This window comes from Salarias fasciatus, unplaced genomic scaffold, assembly GCF_902148845.1.
Source record: "Salarias fasciatus unplaced genomic scaffold, fSalaFa1.1, whole genome shotgun sequence".
Lineage (NCBI taxonomy): Eukaryota > Metazoa > Chordata > Actinopteri > Blenniiformes > Blenniidae > Salarias > Salarias fasciatus.
Window position 1 is genome coordinate 2,121,944 of NW_021941374.1, and position 21,541 is coordinate 2,143,484.

The 21,541-nt window shown below is 50.2% G+C and overlaps 3 protein-coding genes across 4 annotated transcripts; 1 reads left to right on the plus strand and 2 right to left on the minus strand.

The window, feature by feature from the left end:
- Positions 1-6,191: 6,191 nt before the first annotated feature.
- On the plus strand, positions 6,192-8,034 carry LOC115385036 (ankyrin repeat domain-containing protein SOWAHC-like). The gene has a single exon (XM_030087118.1). The coding sequence runs from the start codon at positions 6,251-6,253 to the stop codon at positions 7,739-7,741; it is 1,491 nt and encodes a 496-aa protein (XP_029942978.1). The 5' UTR covers positions 6,192-6,250; the 3' UTR covers positions 7,742-8,034.
- A 9-nt stretch (positions 8,035-8,043) lies between these two features.
- dhrsx (dehydrogenase/reductase (SDR family) X-linked) lies at positions 8,044-17,051 on the minus strand. Its single transcript, XM_030087120.1, has 7 exons — positions 16,913-17,051; positions 10,300-10,407; positions 10,149-10,217; positions 9,529-9,630; positions 9,237-9,444; positions 8,636-8,843; positions 8,044-8,562 (listed from the first exon to the last, which is right to left on the minus strand). The coding sequence occupies exons 1-7, from the start codon at positions 17,022-17,024 to the stop codon at positions 8,380-8,382; spliced, it is 990 nt and encodes a 329-aa protein (XP_029942980.1). The 5' UTR covers positions 17,025-17,051; the 3' UTR covers positions 8,044-8,379.
- LOC115385035 (zinc finger BED domain-containing protein 1) lies at positions 10,598-17,037 on the minus strand. 2 transcript variants are annotated; one of them, XM_030087117.1, is made up of 2 exons: positions 16,424-16,464; positions 10,598-12,977 (listed from the first exon to the last, which is right to left on the minus strand). In XM_030087117.1, exon 2 carries the CDS (start codon positions 12,944-12,946, stop codon positions 10,916-10,918), a length of 2,031 nt encoding a protein of 676 aa, XP_029942977.1. In that variant the 5' UTR covers positions 12,947-12,977; positions 16,424-16,464; the 3' UTR covers positions 10,598-10,915. The 2 variants fall into 2 exon arrangements, with proteins under 2 accessions (XP_029942977.1, XP_029942976.1); XM_030087116.1 differs by lacking the exon at positions 16,424-16,464 and adding an exon at positions 16,913-17,037 and having other exon boundaries at positions 10,637-12,977.
- Positions 17,052-21,541: the final 4,490 nt, after the last annotated feature.

Below are 21,541 nucleotides of genomic sequence, written 5' to 3' on the forward strand. Positions count from 1 at the left end.
TTTGCATTATGGTTTTGAGAAAAAAATTATTGGAAAAACATTTCATTTCAAGAATTACCTGCAGAAAAGTCAAAGTTTTTGTCGGAAATGAAATATCAAAGCGACTAAAAGAAAACTTCTTTTAATGTAGATTTCTTTTCCACCAGTTGCTTAAAGCTCAGTTTAGAGCGACACCATTTTCTATTCCCTATGTCATTTTCAGCATTCCTTCCATTGCCATGGAAACTGACATTCACCAGGAAAATGCAAAAACGATGCATTTTCACTTCACCGGGACTTCAAAGGAGAATAATAAACCTGATCATTAATGTTAAAGGAAAGCCTTTCTTATTTTACCCACAAATCCTTATTTAACACTCATAAACATGTCATGGACAACATGCAGATCAGCTGTTGAGTCAAGAGATGCAGTGAAAACACTCACGGTTGAGGACGTCACGTTGACCCCGTGTAGCTGCAGTCTGAGTTTCTGAAAACACAGCAATGAAACGTCTGAGCACAAGACAAGATGAAGGCCGGCATGACAACAGGTAGAAATATGAACTAATGTGAACATACTTCTGTTTGTTTCCAAGTGAGGAAAAGATTGTGTTCAGTGTGTTCACACTTGATGTGATTGAAGCAGGACTGTACCAGATTCTGGATCCCATAAGAAGCAGTGTGGTGCTGGACTCACCCTCTGTGGTGGTGGATGGTGGAGCTCCTGGAAAACAGTCAAAGTTACAACTTCTCACTTTCATAACGAACCAGCTGTGAGGGAAAATGTCCATTTACCAGTTGTTGGTTCCTGAGTGGAGGTGGTTCCTGGAAGACAGTGAGGATTAGACCAGTTAGAATGATATCATCCATCCATCCATCCCTCCCTCCCTCCCTCTATCTATTATACCACAGATAACCCTGTCCCCCCTATGTGGTTCCAGTCCTAGTGGGGAAAACTTAGTGCCAGCCCTTCTTCTTTCTGGCTTCAGGCTCTGTAAAAACTAATCGAGACTAACTCGAGACTGGAGCAGATCACCTGGATTAATTTTAGAGCACTAAATTGGTTTCAATCTGAGTTCATAAAGACTCTTCAACTCAGACTCAAGACCATCACGGTGTTCCACGAGGTTCCGTTTGAGAACCTTCACTAAAGCTAAACATGGAGTTCCACAGGGTTCTATCTTAGCACATACACTAAAGTTTATCATGGAGTTCCACAGCGTTCTGTCTTAGGATCTTGTGGGAAATTGTTTTGATAATTCATGCTAGCTTACAGATTAGATGACAGTGGGAAGCTGTGTTGAAAATTCATGTTAGAGTGTTTAAGCAATAGAAAATGTGCTCATTGCATGAAGTGGGGTGTCAGTTCTGGATTAAAAATAACAAATTCCAGGGGAGAAGCTTGCTCACTCTGTACAGATTAAAGGACCGAAACCCGACACAGGACGGCTTGGCAGCTCACACAAGATTTTAATTAAAACGTTTGGGAAACCAGTCATGTCTTTTGAAATGTTGTGGAACAATGATGTGAGTGTGGCAGCTTGTGAGATGGGACAGGGATGCTTCCAGGACCAAAACCATGAGGATTGTGCAAAACAGGAGTGACTGTGCTGACAACCAAGTAAACAACGGCTGATGTAAAAGGCTCCACGAGGTAGGCACCCAACATCTGAAAGAAGAGTGATGAAACCGCGGTGGGGCATAAGTACACAGGAGCACAGATCACACACCCCGTGCTTTTCCTGTTCCGCTTGCTGGACAGCTGGTTTCGCAAAGAGACCCGGATCAGAGCCCAGAGCTCTGTACCACTCTGTTTCCTCAATACTGAATTCAGGTGTGGCGTGCCCACACAGAAGATTCGTTGGTGTTAGATACGAGGCTAGATACGTTAGATTGCTAATCAAGCTGGGCTAGAGAAAGAACTTTCCTTAAAAAAGGACTTTCCTGGAGATGTGTTGGTCTGATTACGAGTGATTCACTTCACTGATATTACAATCGATTAACCCTCCCAGGCCAGCTGACAGCTTTGTCTGGGCGCGGGACAGGATAATGCTAGATGGGCCCCCCATCCCTCCCCATGCCTGGACCTCTCCTTTTCCATCACTCTTCCACTCCTCTCTTCATCCTCGCCCCTGCTCTTCCACTCCTGTTGCCCTCCTCTCCTCTCCTCTCCTCTGCTCACTTATCTCTCTGCTAAAGACCAGTGACAGCCATTTGCAGTAATGGTTAACAAACATTAACAAACTGCACATAAGCTGTTGCTGGCAAATACACTCTTTATGTACTGACACTAGCAGGAAATTAGGGCTGTGCGGTATGACCTAAAATTCATATCACGGTACAAATGAAATCCCTTCACGGTAACGGTATATATCGCGGTATAAATGTTGTGTGTAAAACCTATATGTTTAGTAGTCGTTTAGTTCATTTGCACTTCATGCCACTAGGCGTGCTGTTTGCATGTTCAACCTTATTCCTTACCTTATACCACAGAAGAAGGGTGGCCCCTGAAGCTCAGGCTCTCTCTGCATGTTGTCAGTGTTCAGCCGGTGAGAGGTGTGCCAGAAGAAGCTGGAAATGTTCAATGATGATGCCTCGTTTTTTTCAGTAAAAGAGAAGGACTGAACCATCGTTTCGCACTCTGTATTCACGTAGCAGCAGTTAAACTGTATCCGGTGAGATGACAGCAGAGCGCAAATCTCTACCTTGGCCAAATTTATATTGTTTCTACAGTCATAGACTCCTGCTGGTGGGACATGTGTGGATTTGAACTCAAAATCCAAACCATTTTTGTTAGGGGGGGTGTTTAACCACAAATTCAGGGACAGTTAGAAGGAAAACAAATAAAAGCCATTTGTATAACTCAAATAGGCCTATTTTTGAAAGTTTTTGAAAATGTAATCCTTAATGAGGGCAAAGTTCTGCCCCGAACCCTGGGCCCAGGACAACAGACCCGTTTGTCCCCCACTATCGACGGGCGTGAGCTATCGGTCAACCCACCAGTGAAGTCCTGTTAGCTGAGCCTCATGCTAATCTTTACTACTGTTAGCTCGTCCTACTCACGTCATATCAAAGACAGCTTCACACATGAATCTGAACGCCGTCCGACCAGCTTCAGACGTTTGCAGAACAAACCAGGTTCACATGAACTCGTCTACTGATCACTTCAGCAGCTTTCAACAGAGTGACGTTACAGTGTTGCCTCACTGCTCCTCCTCCGGACCACACGGTCAAGAGAACACTGAGGGCGGCCATCTTGCTTCCAGCACATGGTCAGGATGCCTCCGCCTTTGTTGTCCACCCTTTTAGTCGTAGTTCTTGGCAGCTGCCATGTTGATATTGTAGATCACCACACCCACTCTCCTCTCTCTGCATATATCTGTGCATTGTAAAGACAGAACCAGTGTGTTTTGCTTTGCTTCTTCTGTGAATGAATTTCATTTCTTGGAATCAAAGCTGTTTTTCTTATTGATATTACAGTTACCCTCATGGGGAAACTGCAGGGTTGCAGCAGCAAAAACAACACGGAAAGAAAAATAGAAAAATACAAAGCCAACTATAGAAGAAAAAGTTAAATGCAATTTGTATGTAAAATTAGGATAGATATAATTAAATAAGTAACAGGAATATACTGACCGACACAACTAAGTATTAAATATAAATTAAATATAATGTAAATACAAATTAAGACAGATATAATTAAGTAATAGATATAAACTGACAGATATAAATTAAATATAATTTACATAAAGATCTAAGACAGATATAATGAAATAAATAACAGATATAAGATGACAGACATGGTGAGTGCTACAGTATCGTATGTAGTTTTCAGTGTCAGATATGATCATGCCGTGCTGTTCACCGTCTCAAACAGATTTCTAGTTCATGTACTCACTTTCTGATGACAGAAACAGCCTTGTCCCCCGTCAGCAGGTCAGGAGCTCCTGAGGAGAACCTGCTCAGCTGCAGAAGAACCCTCCAGAGCTGGTCTGGCTCTCCTGGCTGCTGTTCTCAGCGTATTTCAAGCTTTGTGACTTGATTCCAACACAGAAGTTTACTGTACCTTGGTAAATCACCAAACACAAAGTCACACACCGTGCTGGATCCCACTCTGAAACCGGAAGTCAGCTGGGATTTGCCGCCTCTCAGGGGGCAGTGAGCGTCTGGTCCAATGACGTATAGAATTACTGGACCGCTCGCTGCTCGGCGGACAGCAGCGGCGCCATGGCAAATCGGCGCTGACTTCCGGTAGGGGCAAGAAGCAGCGGGGCGCTGTGTAATCCAGTGTAAATACACTGACTTCAAGGCCTGCTTGTCATCACTGATGGGACAATATGTGTTATGTTATGGCTTTGACTGTTAGCAGACAGTAAATCTCTGTCCTCGGCACGCTGTCATGGCAACCACAGCGTTGTTTAGCCTCACAGACAAGAAAAAACAAAGCATGTTTCTAGTTGACAGATACGGACTTTCGGTCTCAATAACTCTTACACAAAACGTCAGAAACTTACAAAGGGCGCCTGCATCCCATCGTTGTGAGGTGGACGACAGGCTACAAGCTCATTTTTATTAAAAGAATCTGTCTATCAAGCATCAGAAACAATATTGATTTCTATAAGCAGCCGGTCCTGCTGTGGGGTTAAGGGACCGTCTACAATTTACAAGACGCTTCAACAGTGAAGATAAACACCAAAAAAATTTTTTTTTAAAAACTAACAAAAAAAAAAACGTAATACCACCAGTGGGATTCACTGCAGTGTCACCATAATCCACCACAACCTTCATTTGTCTCCTATCAAATTTATTGGATATGGCATTTGTCTTCACTGCTGCAGCGTCTTGTAAATTCTAGATGGTCCCTTAACCGCTGATCGAAATCAATAATGTTTCTGCCAAAACTAATAATGCCACCAAATAATGCCAAATAAGAAAGTGTTTTAACAATTTTTCTCCAATTCAAATGATTCAGTTGGACTTTCACAGCTGCTCAGACCCACAGACCTTGGAATGGTTGCTCTTTTCCTCCCACAGAAATGGCGATAAAAAGTTTCTGGAGGAGCAATTGTTGCAGTCAGAACATGCAGAGTATTTATGTAAATATTTATGTAATAATGCTTTAATGCTCAATAAAGAACTGAACTGAACTGAATACCTTAACATACACAGAGGTTTTTCAGAGTAAAATGTAAGAGATAAAGTAGTGTAATAAAAAATCTAGTCAATTTAAGCAGTGGGGTCCATTGAATACAACGGACACTCATTTCTAGAATAATTACAACAGACTGAGTGAAACAGCCAAAGGAAGACAAGAAATAGAAAAAATGAAAGCATGAAACAGTAATTGCAATAAAAATTAAAAGTTTATTCACAGTAAATGAAAAAATGCACACAATGACATATTAATTGCACATTCCATAGTCGCAGGTTACTCTTGTCTTTGTGACTTCTGTTTCAGAGGAGATAAATTAAAAAAAAAAAAAAAAACTCCTGGGTCTCCTGGCTTGGTGTTCACAATGTATCTCAAGCATTGTGACTTGATTCCAACACAGAAGTTTACTGTACCTTGGTAAATCACGAAACACAAAGTCACACACCGTGCTGGATCCCGCTCTGAATCCGCTTTTTGCCCCTACCGGAAGTCAGCTGGGATTTGCCGTCTCTCAGGGGGCAGTGAGCGTCTAGTCATTCTATACGTCATTGGTCTCAACAGCTGAATGAGTTCCGGTGTTAATGACACGCACACGCGCGCGCACACACAGAGGAGTTTGCTTTTCTCAGGTGTGTCTTTGACCCTTTACAAACGAAGTTTACCTGAACGTCGTTGGTGATTCAGAGCGTCTCTGGTTCTTCATGTCCGTCACGAACTCCTGACATATCCGAATCTCAATAAGTCTCCTGCTCTTTCCACGCGCCGCCCCCCCTCCGTCCTGCATTGAGTGGTACGGTCCGGCGCGCTGAGCCGCCCCCCCTCCGTCCTGCATTGAGTGGTACGGTCCGGCGGGCTGAGCCGCCCCCCCCCCTCCGTCCTGCATTGAGTGGTACGGTCCGGCGCGCTGAGCCGCCCCCCCTCCGTCATGCATTGAGTGGTACGGTCCGGCGGGCTGAGCCGCCTTCCCCCCCTCCGTCCTGCATTGAGTGGTACGGTCCGGCGCGCTGAGCCGTTGCCATGGTGACAGCTCACGCCAGAGCTGGATCATAGAGCCGGCGGCTCGGAGCTGGAGGAGCCGCACCGGGACCGGTCCGAGCCGCTCCGGTGTCTGCGGGCCACATGGAGTTCTCCCGGGACGTGCTGGTGGACTTCCTGCTGCGGGGCGGGGGCAGAGTGTCCCACGCGGCCCTGCTGGAGCACTTTAAGCCGCTGTTCCCGGAGGACCCGCGGGGGAGGGCGTCGGTGCGGGACAGCTTTAAAAAGTGCGTGGACAGCGTGGCCGTGGTGCGGACCGAGGACGGGGTGAGGTATGTGTGTCTGAAGAGACGCTTCCAGCCCCCCGGGAGGGAGGACCGGGCCGGTACCGGACCGGGAGACAGTTTCAGAGGACAGACGGCAGCGGGCACGAGCACGAGCTCAGGTGACGACGCGGCTGCACCTGGATCACATTCCGGAAGTGACGTCCAGGTGTGTGTTCCGCATGTTTCCACCTGTGTGTCAGAGGGAGTGTGTGAGGAGCGGCGCGGCTCGGGGGACATGGGGAACAGAGGGAGCTTCCGGCACTCGGACCGGGGGTCCAGGAAGGAGCTGGTGCCGGTCCGGAAGAACATCCCCGCCATCGAGGTGATCCAGGCGTCGCCGCCCCCCTCCGCCGGGCCCGTCTTCCTCCTGCCCGGACCCGCCCCGCCTCAGGGCTCCGGGTGCAGGTGGGGTGCGGGGGACGAGGCCCGCCTGGACCAGCTGGACCAGCTGGACCAGCTGGACCACCTGGACGAGGACTCCCCTCGAGGCAGCCGCAGACACTTCCTGCAGACCATGGTGAGCAGCTCCCCCGAGGTGCGGCGCAGCGTGGTCCTGCGGAGCTGGGACCCCGACGCCGCCGGGGACGCCGTCTCCCTGGCGTCCTCGCTGGAGGACGAGCGCGCCGCCGTCACGCTGGACCCGCTGGAGCACGAGTGGATGCTGTGCGCGTCGGACGGCGAGTGGCCCTGCCTGCAGCGCCTCCTGGAGGCCGAGCCGGGCCTGGTCCTGAAGAGGGACTTCGTGACGGGCTTCACCTGCCTGCACTGGGCCGCCAAGCTCGGCCGGCCCGAGCTCCTCGCGCTCATCGTCAACTTCGCCCGGCAGCGCGCCGTGCCCGTGGACGTGGACGTGCGCTCCAGCGCCGGCTACACGCCGCTGCACGTGGCCGCCATGCACCACCACCTGGAGGTGGTCAAGCTGCTGGTGGGGGCCTACGGCGCCGACGTGGAGGCCCGGGACCACGGCGGCAGGAAGGCCTGCCAGTACCTGAGGGACGGCGTGAGCGGGGACATCCGGGACATCGTGGGGGCGTCCCACGGCGCCGCCGACCCCCCGCGGGCGGTCCCGGACCACGGCGGCCGCTGGAGGCTCTCCAGGGCGCTGCAGGCCAACCCGAGGCCCCCCGGGGACCCGGCGGACGGAGAGCAGCCCCCCCTCAGGAGGAGGGCGTCCCTCAGCAAGCTGCAGAAGCTCCGCAGCAGGACGTCCCAGCTCGTCCACAGCACCACCTTCCACGGCCCGGGCGACCTGCCCGCCTCCTGGAGGGGCTCCTTCAGGCTGCGGCCCAAGACTCACTTCTTCGGATGACGGAACGGGTCCTGCGGGGGTGTCTTCATCCCCAAAACGGACCCCAAAACGCCGTGGTGTGGCCGGGACGTTGAAACGTGGCGCTGGATGTTCAGGGTGGAGGAATATGAAAGACTGCTCACAGGAATTCTGTTGTTACCTGCCTTTAGGAATCATCTCCGTCTTTTACCCTGACACAAGAGGAAACTTTAATCTGTGATGAGATTAGCCTGGATTATAAGATGAGATGGGACAGACTGGACACACACACACACACACACACACACACACAAGTCTTGAAATAAAGGAATTTATTTGGGTTTGTGTGTCTCTCTGAATGCTGGCAGAGGAAACGCTGAAGGCACTTGATTAAAATAACACTGATGGAGTGAGGACGGAGCGGACGGACGTTTAAGAAGGAATGTGAGGTGTTGGTGTGTCACAGTGTAGCCGTGTGGCTGGGGTCCTCCGGGGTCCTCCGGGGTCCTCCGAGGTCCTCCGGGGTCCTCCGGGGTCCTCCGGGGTTCTCTGGAGGTCCTCCGGGGTCCTCCGGGGTCCTCCGGGGTTCTCCGGGGTTCTCCGGGGTCCTCCGGGGTTCTCCGGGGTTCTCCGGGGTTCTCCGGGGTCCTCCGGGGTCCTCCGGGGTCCCCCGGGGCGGGTCAGGCCTGCTGCAGCCCACACAGCTGGCAGCTCTTCGTCCACAGCTGGGCCTGCAGCTCCGAGTCGTAGGACAGCCGGGCCGACTGCGTCTTCTGGCCGTTGTACAGGTAGACTCCGCCCACGCCCTCCATCTCCGAGGCGGCGGCGGCGAAGATGGAGACGGACGCTCCCTCGGCCGGGGTCTGGGAACCACAGGGGGGGACAGGTGAGGAGCGGGCGGGGGGCACGCGGGCGGCGCCGAGTCCCGAGACCCACCCTGAACAGGACCTTGGCCACGGGTCTCTTCAGGGCCTGGGCCAGGCTCCACAGGTTGTCGTACAGCGCCGTGTCCACCATGCCGGGGTCCACGGCGCTGGCGGTGACGGAGAAGCCGCCGGCGCTCAGCCGCTCCTGCAGCTGGTAGGTGAACAGCACCAGGGCCAGCTTGCTCTGGGCGTAGGCCCCGTGGGAGCTGTAGCAGGCCCTGGGGTCACAGGCAGGTCACACATCACGACCTCTGACCTCCCACCCAGCGAGCGTCCCCCTCCCCCCTTATGGAAAGCCCAAAGAGTCACAATTCACGCTTATTTTCAGCACGTTTGGACAAATAAAACATTGCATATTTTACGTGCGTTTGCTGAAGGCTTTAGAACGCCCTAAAAGAAGTTTCTTTAATAAAACAGGCATACAGAAATGACCGCTTTTTAATAAAACGGGTGTAAACAACGCCGGTTTGCTTGTTTAGAACGTATGTTTTTTTACACCTGTTTTTTATGGCCGTTTTATTAAAAACGGCTGTTTATTACGGCGTCTTAAGGATCAGAAGCATTGGATTAGTGGCGAACTGTGACTCTTTGGGCTTTCCATACCCCCTCACCTCCTGTTGAGGTCGTCCATGTGGATGACCCCGGCGTAGTGCGTGGCCGAGGACATGTTGACCACCCTGGAGCAGCGTCCCGGGCGTCCGGACCTCTGCAGGTCGTCCAGCAGCAGGTTGGTCAGCAGGAAGTGGCCCAGGTAGTTCAGGCAGAAGTGGAACTCGAAGCCGTCCTCAGTCTGGAGCTCAGGGACCAGCATGGTGCCAGCTGGGGGGGGGTGTCACATGGTGTACTGCTGTGTGAGCTGTGTAGTGGAGTGTGTTGCAGTGTGTGCAGTGTGCAGCAGCTCACCGTTGTTCACCAGGACGTGCAGTGGTAAGCCCCTGGCTTTGAACACCTGGACGAAGTGTCTGACCGACTTGAGGGACGTCAGGTCCAGGAAGACGAACTCCACTGGAAGCAAGAGATGTGTGTGTGTGTGTGTGTGTGTGTGTGTGAGAAGGTGGAATCATATGGAGTCACAGCAGGGCCATAATAAAATATCAATCTGTTAAAAAATAAGGAAATAAACAGATTTTGTCTTTGTTTTCCATTTGTCATCTCTATTTCCATTTTGCTTTTGACAGCGGCCCTGCACAGAAAGCCCCGCCCACTGCCTTGATTGACAGCTCAGTCTACCAGTCACAGTGAGAGCTGAATGGAAATCGGACAGGAAAAAGAAATGACCAAATGGAAAAGCAAATACAACATTTATGTCCTTATTTCTGTTCATTTTACATATTTCCTTATATATATATTTTTTTTATTTTGGCCCTCCTGTGACTCCACAGAATCTGGCGTGTGTGTGTGTGTGTGTCAGCAGGTGTGTGTGATGGAGGAAGCAGCTTCCTGGAGCGCGTCTGAACCTCCTCTTCAGTCCTGATCTGAGCTCCTCCAGACCGGGCTGGTTCTGGACTGGCGGCAGACGTTACCTCTGCCCTCGGCGTCCTCCTGGCGGATCGTCCTCACGGCGGCGGCGCCCTCCTCCGGCTCGTTCCCAGCTGAACAGGGATGCAGGTTAGCCCTCTGGGGGGTGGTGGGGGGGTGGAGGTCGGACCGCTGTGGGGTTGGTTCTCTTCCTACCTATGATAACATGCATGCCCAGGTGAGCCAGGCGGCGAGCCGTCTCAAAGCCCATCCCTCTGGTGCCGCCCGTCACTATGGCGACCCGGCCGCTCTGCCTGGGGAGGGCTGTGGGGGCACACACAGGGCTGAAGGTTCTAGGTCGCTCCGCCATCGTCATCATCCTCATCATCATCAAAATGATTTCAGCCTCTCCGTATCCTGACTCAGCTACATGCAGCTAAACATTCAACATTTTCTTGGAACTTCCAAAAAAAAAACCCACAAAAACACACAGGAGAGCAGGAGCTTTGGAGAACAATGTTTATGTGTGTGTTTCAAGGTTTACCTCTAAAAACAGAGCCGGAGCCAAAACTAATGCTAATTTACAGTCGGCTAGCAAGGTAGCATTAGCATCAAAGTCATCCAGCGGGGGCGGGCTCTGGAGAGCACGCATGTCTCTCTCTGTTACCGTGGAGACGGTGACAGGAAGTAGACTGCTGGCATGTGGAGATGTTCAGGTTTTATCTGGACTGAGTGATTAGTCAGACCCTGATTTGAAAACAGAATCATTTGTACAGATACCGAAGCCGATACTCAGTCTGATTCCTGTGAGGTGAGGTCAGTAGAACACTCGTTAGTCCGGAGGAGGAAACGGACCGAGCCCGTCCGCCTCGTCCCCGCAGGGCTCTGGTTCATAGTAACTGCGTAGGTTCTCGTACAGGAAGACCTGCTGGTCCACCAGGGCCGGGGCGATCCGGTTCCTCTTCCCGCACACGGCGGCGCCCGAGGAGCTGAACAGCCTGTGACAGGGAGCGCTGGTGGCGGGGATGCACCAGTACTTCTGCAGAACCTTGGAGAAGGTGGGGAACAGGGGCGTGTGGCTGGACCACCACAGCAGGGGGTCCTCGTTCAGACCCAGAACCCTCTGGGATTTGTAGTTGCTCAGCTCCTCCACCACCTGGGCGTGCAGCTCCTCCTGGCCCTGGTCTGCGTCCGACTGGCAGAAGATGGCGGCCAGAGGGTTCTCCTGGGCGCCGCTGACGGAACCTTCTCTCTGCAGCGCCTGCTTCTTGCTGAGGGGCTCGTCGGACGTCGCCGAGAACTCGTCCAGACAGGAGCGCTCCGAGATCTGCTTCTCCAGGACGGCTTTGGTCTCCTCGATGACGGCGCTCTCCACCTTGGAGCGTTCCTGAGCGGACAGGAAGGGGAGCTTCTTGTAGCGCGGGTCCAGGAAGGTGGCGATGTTGAGGAAGGCAGAGATGTCCTGCGACAGCTGGGAGTCCTGGGAGTAGGCGCTGAACAGGACCTTGGAGATGACCTCCTTGGCCATGCTGACCTCTTTCAGGTCGTGGTCCCTGACCTTCAGGGCGGTGCTGAGGAGCATGTGGAGCACCGGCTTCACCATGCTGATGGTGGGATACCTGCAGGAGCTCATCATGGTCACCACGGCCTTGAAGGGCTTCAGGACCTCTGTCAGACCGTCCAGCAGGGCCCAGTCGGGCCCGTCCAGGCCGAAGCGCTGGCTGCTGGGACTCTCCAGGAGCGTGGCGGTGATGGCGGCCTGCTGCTCTTTGAGTCTCTGGAGCATGGCCAGCGTGAGCAGCCAGGACCGGCCCCGGTCGCTGATCAGGGAGCCGGGACTCAGGCCGTACTGCTTCTGCTTCTCCCGCAGGATGTACGCCGCCGTCTCCAGGAAGTGGTCCACCAGCCTGCGGCAGCAGCCCAGGAAGGAGTCCACCCTGGGCAGCCGGAAGGCCTCGCCCACGGCGCGGTTGATGCTGTGTCCCAGACAAGGCATCTGGACCGAGAGCTCCAGCAGCGAGCAGGCCTTGACGATGTCCTCCGACCCGCTGGTGGTGGCGCCGCTGACCTTGTGGGTGATGCCCCACTCCACGAAGGCCTCGTACATGGCCCTGGTGATGTTCTCCGCGGTGTTCTCCTCCTGCACTTCGAAGGTCTTCAGACAGCGGTTGGTCAGGGAGAAGCCGGCGGCGGCGCTGTGGTTGATGGAGTGGAGGGAGAGCGAGATGTAGGTCCTGCTCTGGGTCTGGCTCTGCCACAGATCGGTGGTGACGCCGCAGTTCGAAACCCCCGCCAGCTCCCCGAAAACCACGTCCCTGGTGCGACAGTACACCTGGGGGACCATTTTCAAGGCCAGCTCGCTCTTGCTGGGGGGGCAGTACCCCGGGTCCACAGTACTCATCAGGCTCTTGAAGGTGGGTTCTTCCACTATCGATACAGGATATAGGCCCTCGCAGATAAAGTTGATGACGGCGACCGTCAGGTCGTTGTGCCGCCTGTTCTCATACTCTAGACCCGGCCTGGAGTTGGACTCCGGCAGCAGCTGCTGCGGCGGCCCGGCGGGTTCCGTCTTGATCCTGCAGAACGTGGTGGCGAACACCTCGCGCATCTGGTCCGTGTTGCTCTTCACCAGCTCGCCGAACTCCACGGGGTGGTTCTTCTCCAGGTGGTAGGACAGGTTGGACGTGTTCCCGGAGTACGCGATCTGGCTCATGCACACGCGGCAGTAGATCCGCTTCCAGTGCAAAATGCAGCCGTCGGCGTCCGTGTCGAAGCCAAAGTACTTCCACACTTTGCTTTTGGCGCGGGGGTGCGCCACCAGATTGAGGCCGGCGCAAGAAGGTCCTGAACCCTTACCCTCCATGGCGGTGGGGGCGGCGTTCCTTACCAAGAACCTAACGAGAACAGTGAGACCAACATTTCAGGAGGTTACAACTTCAGATTCCAGTCCTGCTGCAACCAGGGATGGGCATCGACAACACTTTTAAAAAGGAGAAAGTTTTATTTTGAAAGTGTACATTTAAATTTCAGTTCGTACACATTGAGATTTATTTTGAAAAATGCTTCTTTCTTACATTTAGCTGGGTTCTTTTTTCTCTCCAGAGGTTTGGAAGCACCGCTCTAAAGGAACTGACTCTGTGAGGGCATACTGATCCTCCGGGATTTAAACCTTACACCACGGAGCTTGATACCCATCCCCAGGTACAAGACAAGTCTGACAGTGGAGAGGAACCTAGACTGCTGCCGACTGATCTGGACATTTACAAAATGGCATCAAGACCTTTACTTTGAAAAAGTAAAGAAGAAACAATTGCAGGGCCTGTTTACACATGAAAACATAGTCTTCAGTCTCAACATGTAGCCTTAACACCGTGTTTCCACTTGACACGACTCAAAATTTTCCCTCGATGAGATTACATATAAAGTCAATTTAAATTCAATTGTCGCTCAATCTTGAGCGGCATGCGAAGAAGCACAGGTCTCTCTTGTAAATGAGACCCTGGGTCTCAATGGGCTAACCTGTATAAATAAAGGTTAAATAAAAATAAAATAAAATGCGCCGAGCATTTCCAGCGAAAATTCACTCGCCGCTCGAGTTGGAATACTTGAACTTTTTGAGTGAATTCGCTTGTTGACGTGCCAGGACAGCCTATCAGTGTGGAGGTCGTCACGTACGTGACGGGTTATGAGTGACGTGATGCCGCGGCGAGGGTTTTCTGCTACTTGTACCAGCGATAAAACCCGATTTCATTTGTCGCGCAACTGAACTGGTGTTCACCGCTTCTGCTGGAAACACAGCAGCGTTTAATATTTAGTCTTTAGTCTTAACATCTCGCTTTACGTCTCAACATTTTGTCTTCAGTGTCAACATTTAGTCTTAAGTCCCAACATTTAGTCTTCAGTGTCAAGATTTATTCAACAGTCTCAGCATTTAGTCCCAACATTCTGCCTTTAGTCTCAACATTTAGTTTTTAGTCTTAACTAAACTGACACTCAGCTCCAGATTTAGTTTTCCATCTGTACATAGTCTCTCTGAGTATGGTTTTCAAACTAAGGTTCTGCCATGTTAACCCTGATGTTCTCCCTGATGGCGGTTCTATGTGCCATGTACTGTGGAGCCTTTCAGAGGACCCGTTCCCGCTCCGCGTTCTGATCCGTTAAGTCCTGGTTTCACGTGGAAACCCTCCATGCTGGGGTGTTCCGTGTCCGCTCACACGTTCTCCTGTTGTTTACAGAGTTGGAGATTCCACAGGAACAAAAGAACTTTGGAAATTCCCGGTTATCCTTTAAGCAGCACATTCTTACTGCGATTATGAGCGCAAATCTTAAATCTCTGAGCGCAAACAATACTGGTCCTGTTCTTCCATTATCCCATGATGCAGTGTGGAATCACGATGGTGGCGTTCCCGTCAGATCCCTGACTCCAAACCGTCCTCTCACCACGGTAAAGAACATTTCATGTTCTGAAATAATCCTCTGTCACGTCTTTAATCCGTGACTGCAGGGTGAGCATCCCCCTGAAGCTGGCTCTGAAGACAGACCACAGACTGAGCTGAATTAGCAATGACTGCCTGGAAAATGACACAGAATCATACAGTCAAGAGTTAACCTTTAGTCTTTAGTCTCAATATGCAGTCAATAGTGTCGACAATTAATCCTTAGTCTCAACGTTTAGTCCTTCGTGTCAACATGTGGTCCTTAGTCTCAACATTTACTGTTTAGTCCCAACAATTAGTCTTTCATTTCAATAATTAGTCTTTAATCTCAACATTTATTCCACAGTCTCAATATGTAGTATATATGTATTATGTATATATATATATGTGTATTCTTTAGTCTCATATGTAGCCTTCAGTCTTAACATTTAGTCTTCGGTCTTAACATTTAGTCTTTAGTCTTGGCATCTAGCTTTTGGTCCCTATTTTAGTCTTTAGTCTGAAAGTCCACGTTCCAGTGAACGTTGCTCGTCAGCACGCCACACAGAATCAACAGCCTCCGTTCTACTCTGAAAAAACGACAAACATTCTAAATCTTACCAACGTCATTCCTCTGGTTTTCAGCCACAATGTCTCATCCTACTTGATTCTAGATGGATTTAAGATACAGAGAGTTTTGGCCTGATTTGAAATTCTGATATCGAGGTCTCCTTCGAAGTCAAAGGCACCGGCTGCATGGACAGGTCATTTCATGAGCTTTAAGAGTCAATTTCTGGTCATATCTTGCATTTGGACTGCCATTTTTAGCAGTCTAGCTACTGGCTCCACAGCACTGCGGCAGTCATTCTGGTTAAAGACTCCACAGCCCCACGGCGGTCAATCCCTTTCCCCCAGCCAACAGGAAGTGGGGGAAGACGCTAAAAAACACACCTCCAGAAGTAAATCAGGTGCGTCAGAAAAGATCGGGGTTCAAATAGAGATAATCCTGGCTAATCTGCTAACTGACAAACTGACTGAGAGATTAGTCTGGACCTTTGGAGTTTATGGTCAATATTTAATCTCCAGTTTTAACATTTAAAGGTGCGCTACACCAATCGTTTTTTATAGTTAACTTATTACTTATTGCACTTTTTATATTTATTTTCAACAGCATGACTTAATGTTCAGACTCAAAACTTCATCTTTCCTCTTTTTACACTCAGTCTTTTGATTTTAGTGTCCAATGTTTGCATGTGTTCTTTTTAGAGTCAACATTTAATCTGCAGTCTCAACGTCTGGACTTCAGTCAGAAACCTCTCTCTCTCTGTCTATGTATCTCGCTCTCCCTCCCTCCCTCTTTCTCCTCCCTCTCTCTGTCTTTTTTTCTGCCCCATTCCTCCCTCGCTCTCCTTCTCTCTCTCTCTCTCTGTCTCCTCTCTGACCCTCTCTCCCTCCCTCAATCTCTCTCCCCCTCCTCTCTCTCTCTGTCTCCCTCTCTGTCCCTCTCTTTCTCTCTCTCTCTCTCTCTCCCTCGCTCTCCTTCTCTCTCTCTCTCTGTCTCCTCTCTTTGCTCCTCTCTCCCTCCCTCAATCTCTCTCCCCCTCCTCTCTCTCTGTCTCCCTCTCTGTCTCTCTTTCTCTCTCTCTCCCTCCTCTCTTTCTCTCTCTCTTGTCTTTCTCTCTCCCTCTTCATTTTGTACATTTTTTAATCTGAATGATTGACTTTTAGAGTCTGACACACCGTATCACTGCAATCTAAATAAAAGTGTGTTTTACAAATCAAATCAATCTCTCCCTCTCTCCTCTCTCTCTCTTCATTTTGCACATTTTTTAATTTGACAGTATGAATGGTTTTTAAGAGCACTGTAGCACTGCAAACTGTGTAAATTAAAGTGTTTTATTTACACCCCCCCCCTCCCTCCATACCTGGCAGGGTGAAGGACCTGTTGAAGGCCTGGTACAGCAGCACCTTGATGCCCCCATCCCTCTCTCTCTCCCTCTCTCTCTCACTCTCTCTGTCTCTCTCTCCCCTCTCTCTCTCTCTCTCTCTCTCTCTCTCCCCCCCCTCCATACCTGGCAGGGTGAAGGACCTGTTGAAGGCCTGGTACAGCAGCACCTTGATGCCCCCATCCCTCTCTCTCCCTTTCTCTCCCTCCTCTCCCTGTCTCTCTCTCCCCCCCTCTCTCTCTTTCTCTCCCTCTCTCTGTCTCTCTCTCCCCCCCTCCATACCTGGCAGGGTGAAGGCCTGGTACAGTAGCACCTTGATGCCGCCATCCCTCTCTGTCTCCCTCTCTCTCTCCCTTTCTCTCCCTCCTCCCCCTGTCTCTCTCTCTCTCCCCTCTCTCTCTCTCTCTCCCCCCCCCCCCCCCCCCCCCCCCCCCCCCCCCCCCCCCCCGCGCCCCCCTCCCTCCATACCTGGCAGGGTGAAGGACCTGTTGAAGGCCTGGTACAGCAGCACCTTGATGCCGCACATGTAGAGCCTGAGCAGCGGGCCCAGCACGGAGCCCAGGTCGGACCAGCTCCACATCGTCCCGCTTCCTCCTCGGTGTCCCCGCGTAAGGCGTCCGGCCGCTCCGCGCGCCCGGCAATATATGAGAAAGGTTCCGCCCGCGTGACGCGGCGTCACGTCAAGCAGATTATTCCAGATTAAAGTGCAGAAATGTGTGATTGTTTTCTCCCGGAGGCGCGGTCCAGTGAAACAGGGCTCTGTTGTCCCGCCGTTCCGGAGATGATGAGCCGTGACGGAGCGATCGGAGGGGACACGTCCAGCTGCAGCGCCGCAGCGCCGCTCAGTCCCAGCGCGTGCACAGAGATCCTCCTCGTCATCTATTAAAAACTCAGAAACACTTCTCCACAAACACACGCCGCCCACAACTCACGGAGTTCTGAAAGTCCAGCAAAATGAAAACACTGTGATTTGGGCGTGTGCATGTGCATTTTCTCACTTACACAAGAAAACACATCACACGCACGCACAACAAGAAAAACAGCACAGAGACACACGGAAGCAAAGACACGCAAGAACAGTCTGAGATGTAAATAGATGGATAGATACTGTATTGATCCCCAAGAGAAATGTACATTTCCAGCAGCTTTATCAAGAAGGCACGCAATAAATAAGTATTAAATAAACAAACAAATAAAAGCATATGCCAAAGTTGTGAGAATGCTAAACTTTATAAATAATAAAATATACACAAACAAGCAGATTACTATACTATATAAAATAGAAATATAGCATTATTAAAATAAAGTAAATCCAACACAATAAGACACTTGGGTGCAGTTGTTCAGATGACAGTGTGAACCTGACAGATGTGATGTATACATATATATATATATATATATATATATATATATATATATATATATATATATATATATATATATATATATATATATATGTACACACACCACACACACAGGGTTGGGGAGTAACGGATTACATGTAACGGCGTTACGTAATCAGGATACAAAAAAAACAGTCAAAACCAAGCAGGAAAACACCACGGTGGTTGAAAAACACTTTTTTAATAAAAAGCCCCGAGAGAACAAACGCTGGAGAGGAGAGATGGAAGCAAACTGTGAAACAGCGAGTTGTATAAAGAGCTCCGTGTCAGAATACGAGCAATCATCCGGCCGGTGTTATGGATTAACTGGTTCTCGTGTTAACGAATGACGACAGAGGTCTGTGTAAACACATGCTGATAACAGCAGATGCTGATAACAGCAGATAAAACACTCTGCTCGGCACTGAGGACTGCTGTTGCAGTAAGACTCACAAAAGACTTTAAACGTATACACTCACTGTAACTGTAGAAAACTGACGTTCGCCGACTACATGTTTCAGTCATCTATTGGTCACAAGTTAACACGGGCCCCGGGTAATTTGAAACATCGGCATATGGAGCAGAGCTCACACCGAGATGTGGCGCTCGGCGGCGGTGCTCCAGTCAGAGGAGCTGCTCCTTCAGCAGGTATCATGGAGATGTTGGGACATTATTTGAGCAGAGATCAGCAGATAAAAACTGCTCGGCGCTGAGGACTGCTGCTGCAGAGAGGAAGACTCTGTCCTCATGTCACTGGACGTCACGGGGCGCTGTATAATCCGCTTCACCCAGGGTCCTTGTAAACGAGGATTCATCGTGGATGCTTTGTATGCTGTACATGAATACACTCGTGTTTAATACGATTGTTTACAATCGGATTGAAAAAACACCATGTGGACTGGGGCATTGTGAGGCCTCTGCAGTGCTTCCCAGTCAGTCCTTCAGAGCCTGAAGGACTGACGTGGTACTCCCATAAAGTATTGGGCGTGAGCGGTGCTGAACCTCCCCGGTGACTCAGACACAGAAACAATAGAAAATACACTCCAAAAGTTTTGATTTACGTTTATCATAACTCTCAAGAACACACGATGAAGCTAACTCACCTCTGTGTTCAGCTCCAGCTGTGAGGCACAGCTGAGCACAGCAAGTGAAGTGGAAAGAAAAAAAGCTGTGAAGTAAGAACAAAAGGACTTAATCATGTCCTTTAAGGGCTTCTGCGGTAACAGAAGATGTAACACAAAACTTTTACCAGAATTTGTCCTGAAATACATGTTATAGCAATGAAGGCGACACAGCGATCTTTCCAAACACATGGTGAACTTTACTTTAACTCTGATCCCAGCTGCTGTGACGCTCGCCACCAGAGCAAGGACGCCCTTCAATGTCAGATCTCACATCCGTGTGTGAGCCAAGTGGTTAAATTAGTGATGGTCTAACGTGTATCCCACGGTCTGGATCATAACTGCTCCAGCGTGAATGAAGGCTTTCTAAGCTCATCCTAACACACATTACCTTTAATCTGCAGAACAAATCAAATGTGATGGTGGGTTTTCACTTGAAGTGAATCACAGCTCATGCAATACTCATGGAAACAGTTTTCCTTTGATTTATAAAACAATTCAAATTTGGAAAATGTCACAACATTTTGATTTAAAGAATGAAGGAAATTAATTTTAACCTTTGAAATTGATTTTGATTCTCTTACTAAGTTCTTAATCTGACTGTCAAACTGTGTCAATCTGTGTCCTTGTCGTCTCACTCAGGAGGTCTCACTTCCTGTGGTCGCCTCACAAAGCCCAAATTCCAAACCTTTGGAGGACGGAACAGAATGTGCCGGAGTCTCCTTCCTGGACGCCTTCATGTGAGCAGACGTTCCGTTTCATGAACACGTCCCAGATTCAACTTCAGAGCTGTTCTTGGAACTGACACATCTAACTCCAGACTTTGTAGCGGCTGAAAACAGACAAGTGAACACTGTTCAGACTGAAGAGGAACAGAAGCTTCTCCACTGCATCTCTACGCTTGGCTGCCCGTTAAAGGCCAAAAAAAGCTTGGAAGCGAGTCCAAAAGTTTGCCCGCTCCTGTTCTAGGGATCTAAAGAGTTCAATGGCCACTTGGTGGGGGTTTTGAGTTCCCACCTGACCCCGGGAGCTCTGCTGTCGGGGGCTTTGTGCTGCTGGTAAGGTCTCCCATGGCAATCAGGTCCTGGGTGACGGGCCAGTCAAATGGTGTTTTTCTACTCGTCCCCACTCAGCCCTACGGTTCGCTTTGGCCCGGTCATTTTTCCATTATTCACACACACACTTGGTGAGGGCAGAGACGGCTGAAGTGACATCAGTTGCTTCTCGGCACTCGCGGGTCATTGCATTCTCCGCTCAATCCCGTCATTTCATCCACGACAACAGAAAACCCGGAGGCGCTCATGCTTCTGCTGCTCGGTTCTGGCATTCCGTCAGGCACCGACGGAACATGGCGACACAGAGGAGACCGGCGAGGTGGCGGGCGGCACCGTATGGATGGAGCCTTGTGGCAGCTGGGAGTTGAAGACCGCAGCAGACGACTGAGACTACAACATTTCATGGTAAGCTAACGGTGTGCTAGTTAGCTGCAGCAACTGTATATGCACTGCCACACCGACTGTTTCAACCGCAAAGGCAGGCCGAAGGGAAGGTGGTGCTGCCTTCTCAAAAGAAACAAATGGGTGGGGATATGAGCAATGCTGATCTTGCGCTTGTCTACCAAAAACAAATATTCTGTGTTTCAGTGGCTATTAACTCACCACTGCAGCCCAGGTTCTCAATGTTCAAAAGCTGCTCTCCCTCTTTTGAAAAGCCTTGTTAGGGAATGTCAGTAACATGTAATGAAAGTCAAACATTGGATTACTGACCTACGGATTTTTTTTAACAAAGCTGTACACGTAAACCATTGAATGTTTTCCCACACGTGCATTACTACTACTGAATGAAGCAGTTAACGTACACAGCAAAGGTTTTTTTAAGCAACATTATATACAAGAAATAAAAAAAACAACTACAGAAGACAACCATACCAGAAAATTCCCTGTTATGAACCCAAAGCAGCCCCGCTTCAAATGAAAAAACTGTAAGTACTGTAAGTATTTACAAAATGAATCCAAAAACAAGAAGGATAACTATATAAACCAAAACCCCCAAAACTGTTACGCATTGGGCCAGCTGGCCCATCGCACCCAGAAAGGCCCGGTGGTCATGTGATCCCTCTGCAGGGCCACTTCCTCTTTCTGCAGCACTGCTTCCTGCCGGTCCCACTGCTCCGTGTGGCGCTCTTTGGTTGCCTCCTTCATGTCCAGCATTGCTTGTGTGTCTGTTGACTAGGGCCGGGTACCGTTAGATATTTTTTGGGTACAAGTACTTTTTCGATACCTCACGTATGGTACCGGTTCCTGAACGGTACGTTTTTCGGTGTCTGCCTTCATTGACGCCATGCAGCAGACCTGTGTCTATTGCAACTGTTCCAGAAATTTACAACAAAAAACAAAAAAACAAAGTCATCATTGTCAAGATTAATGAAGGAAGGGCTTATGGTGCGTTCACACCGGACGCGTCGCGGGCGTCGTCGACGCTTGGGACGCCTCGAAGCTGACGCTTGTGACGCTTTAAACACGACGCTTGACACCGGGTGGTCACAAAGCTCGCGACGCTCTTGATGCACGTCAGTTAATTGGCGCGCTGGAGGC

Coding starts and splice junctions, on each gene's coding strand:
- LOC115385035 (XM_030087117.1), bottom strand. CDS start 12,946: ATGGAGGGTAAGGGTTCAGGACCTTCTTGCGCCGGCCTCAATCTGGTG.
- LOC115385036 (XM_030087118.1), top strand. CDS start 6,251: ATGGAGTTCTCCCGGGACGTGCTGGTGGACTTCCTGCTGCGGGGCGGG.
- dhrsx (XM_030087120.1), bottom strand. CDS start 17,024: ATGTGGAGCTGGTCCGACCTGGGCTCCGTGCTGGGCCCGCTGCTCAGG. Junction 9,631..10,148: donor GGAGGACGCCGAGGGCAGAG/GTAACGTCTGCC, acceptor TCTTGCTTCCAG/TGGAGTTCGTCTTCCTGGAC. Junction 8,563..8,635: donor TGGCCAAGGTCCTGTTCAGG/GTGGGTCTCGGG, acceptor TGTGGTTCCCAG/ACCCCGGCCGAGGGAGCGTC.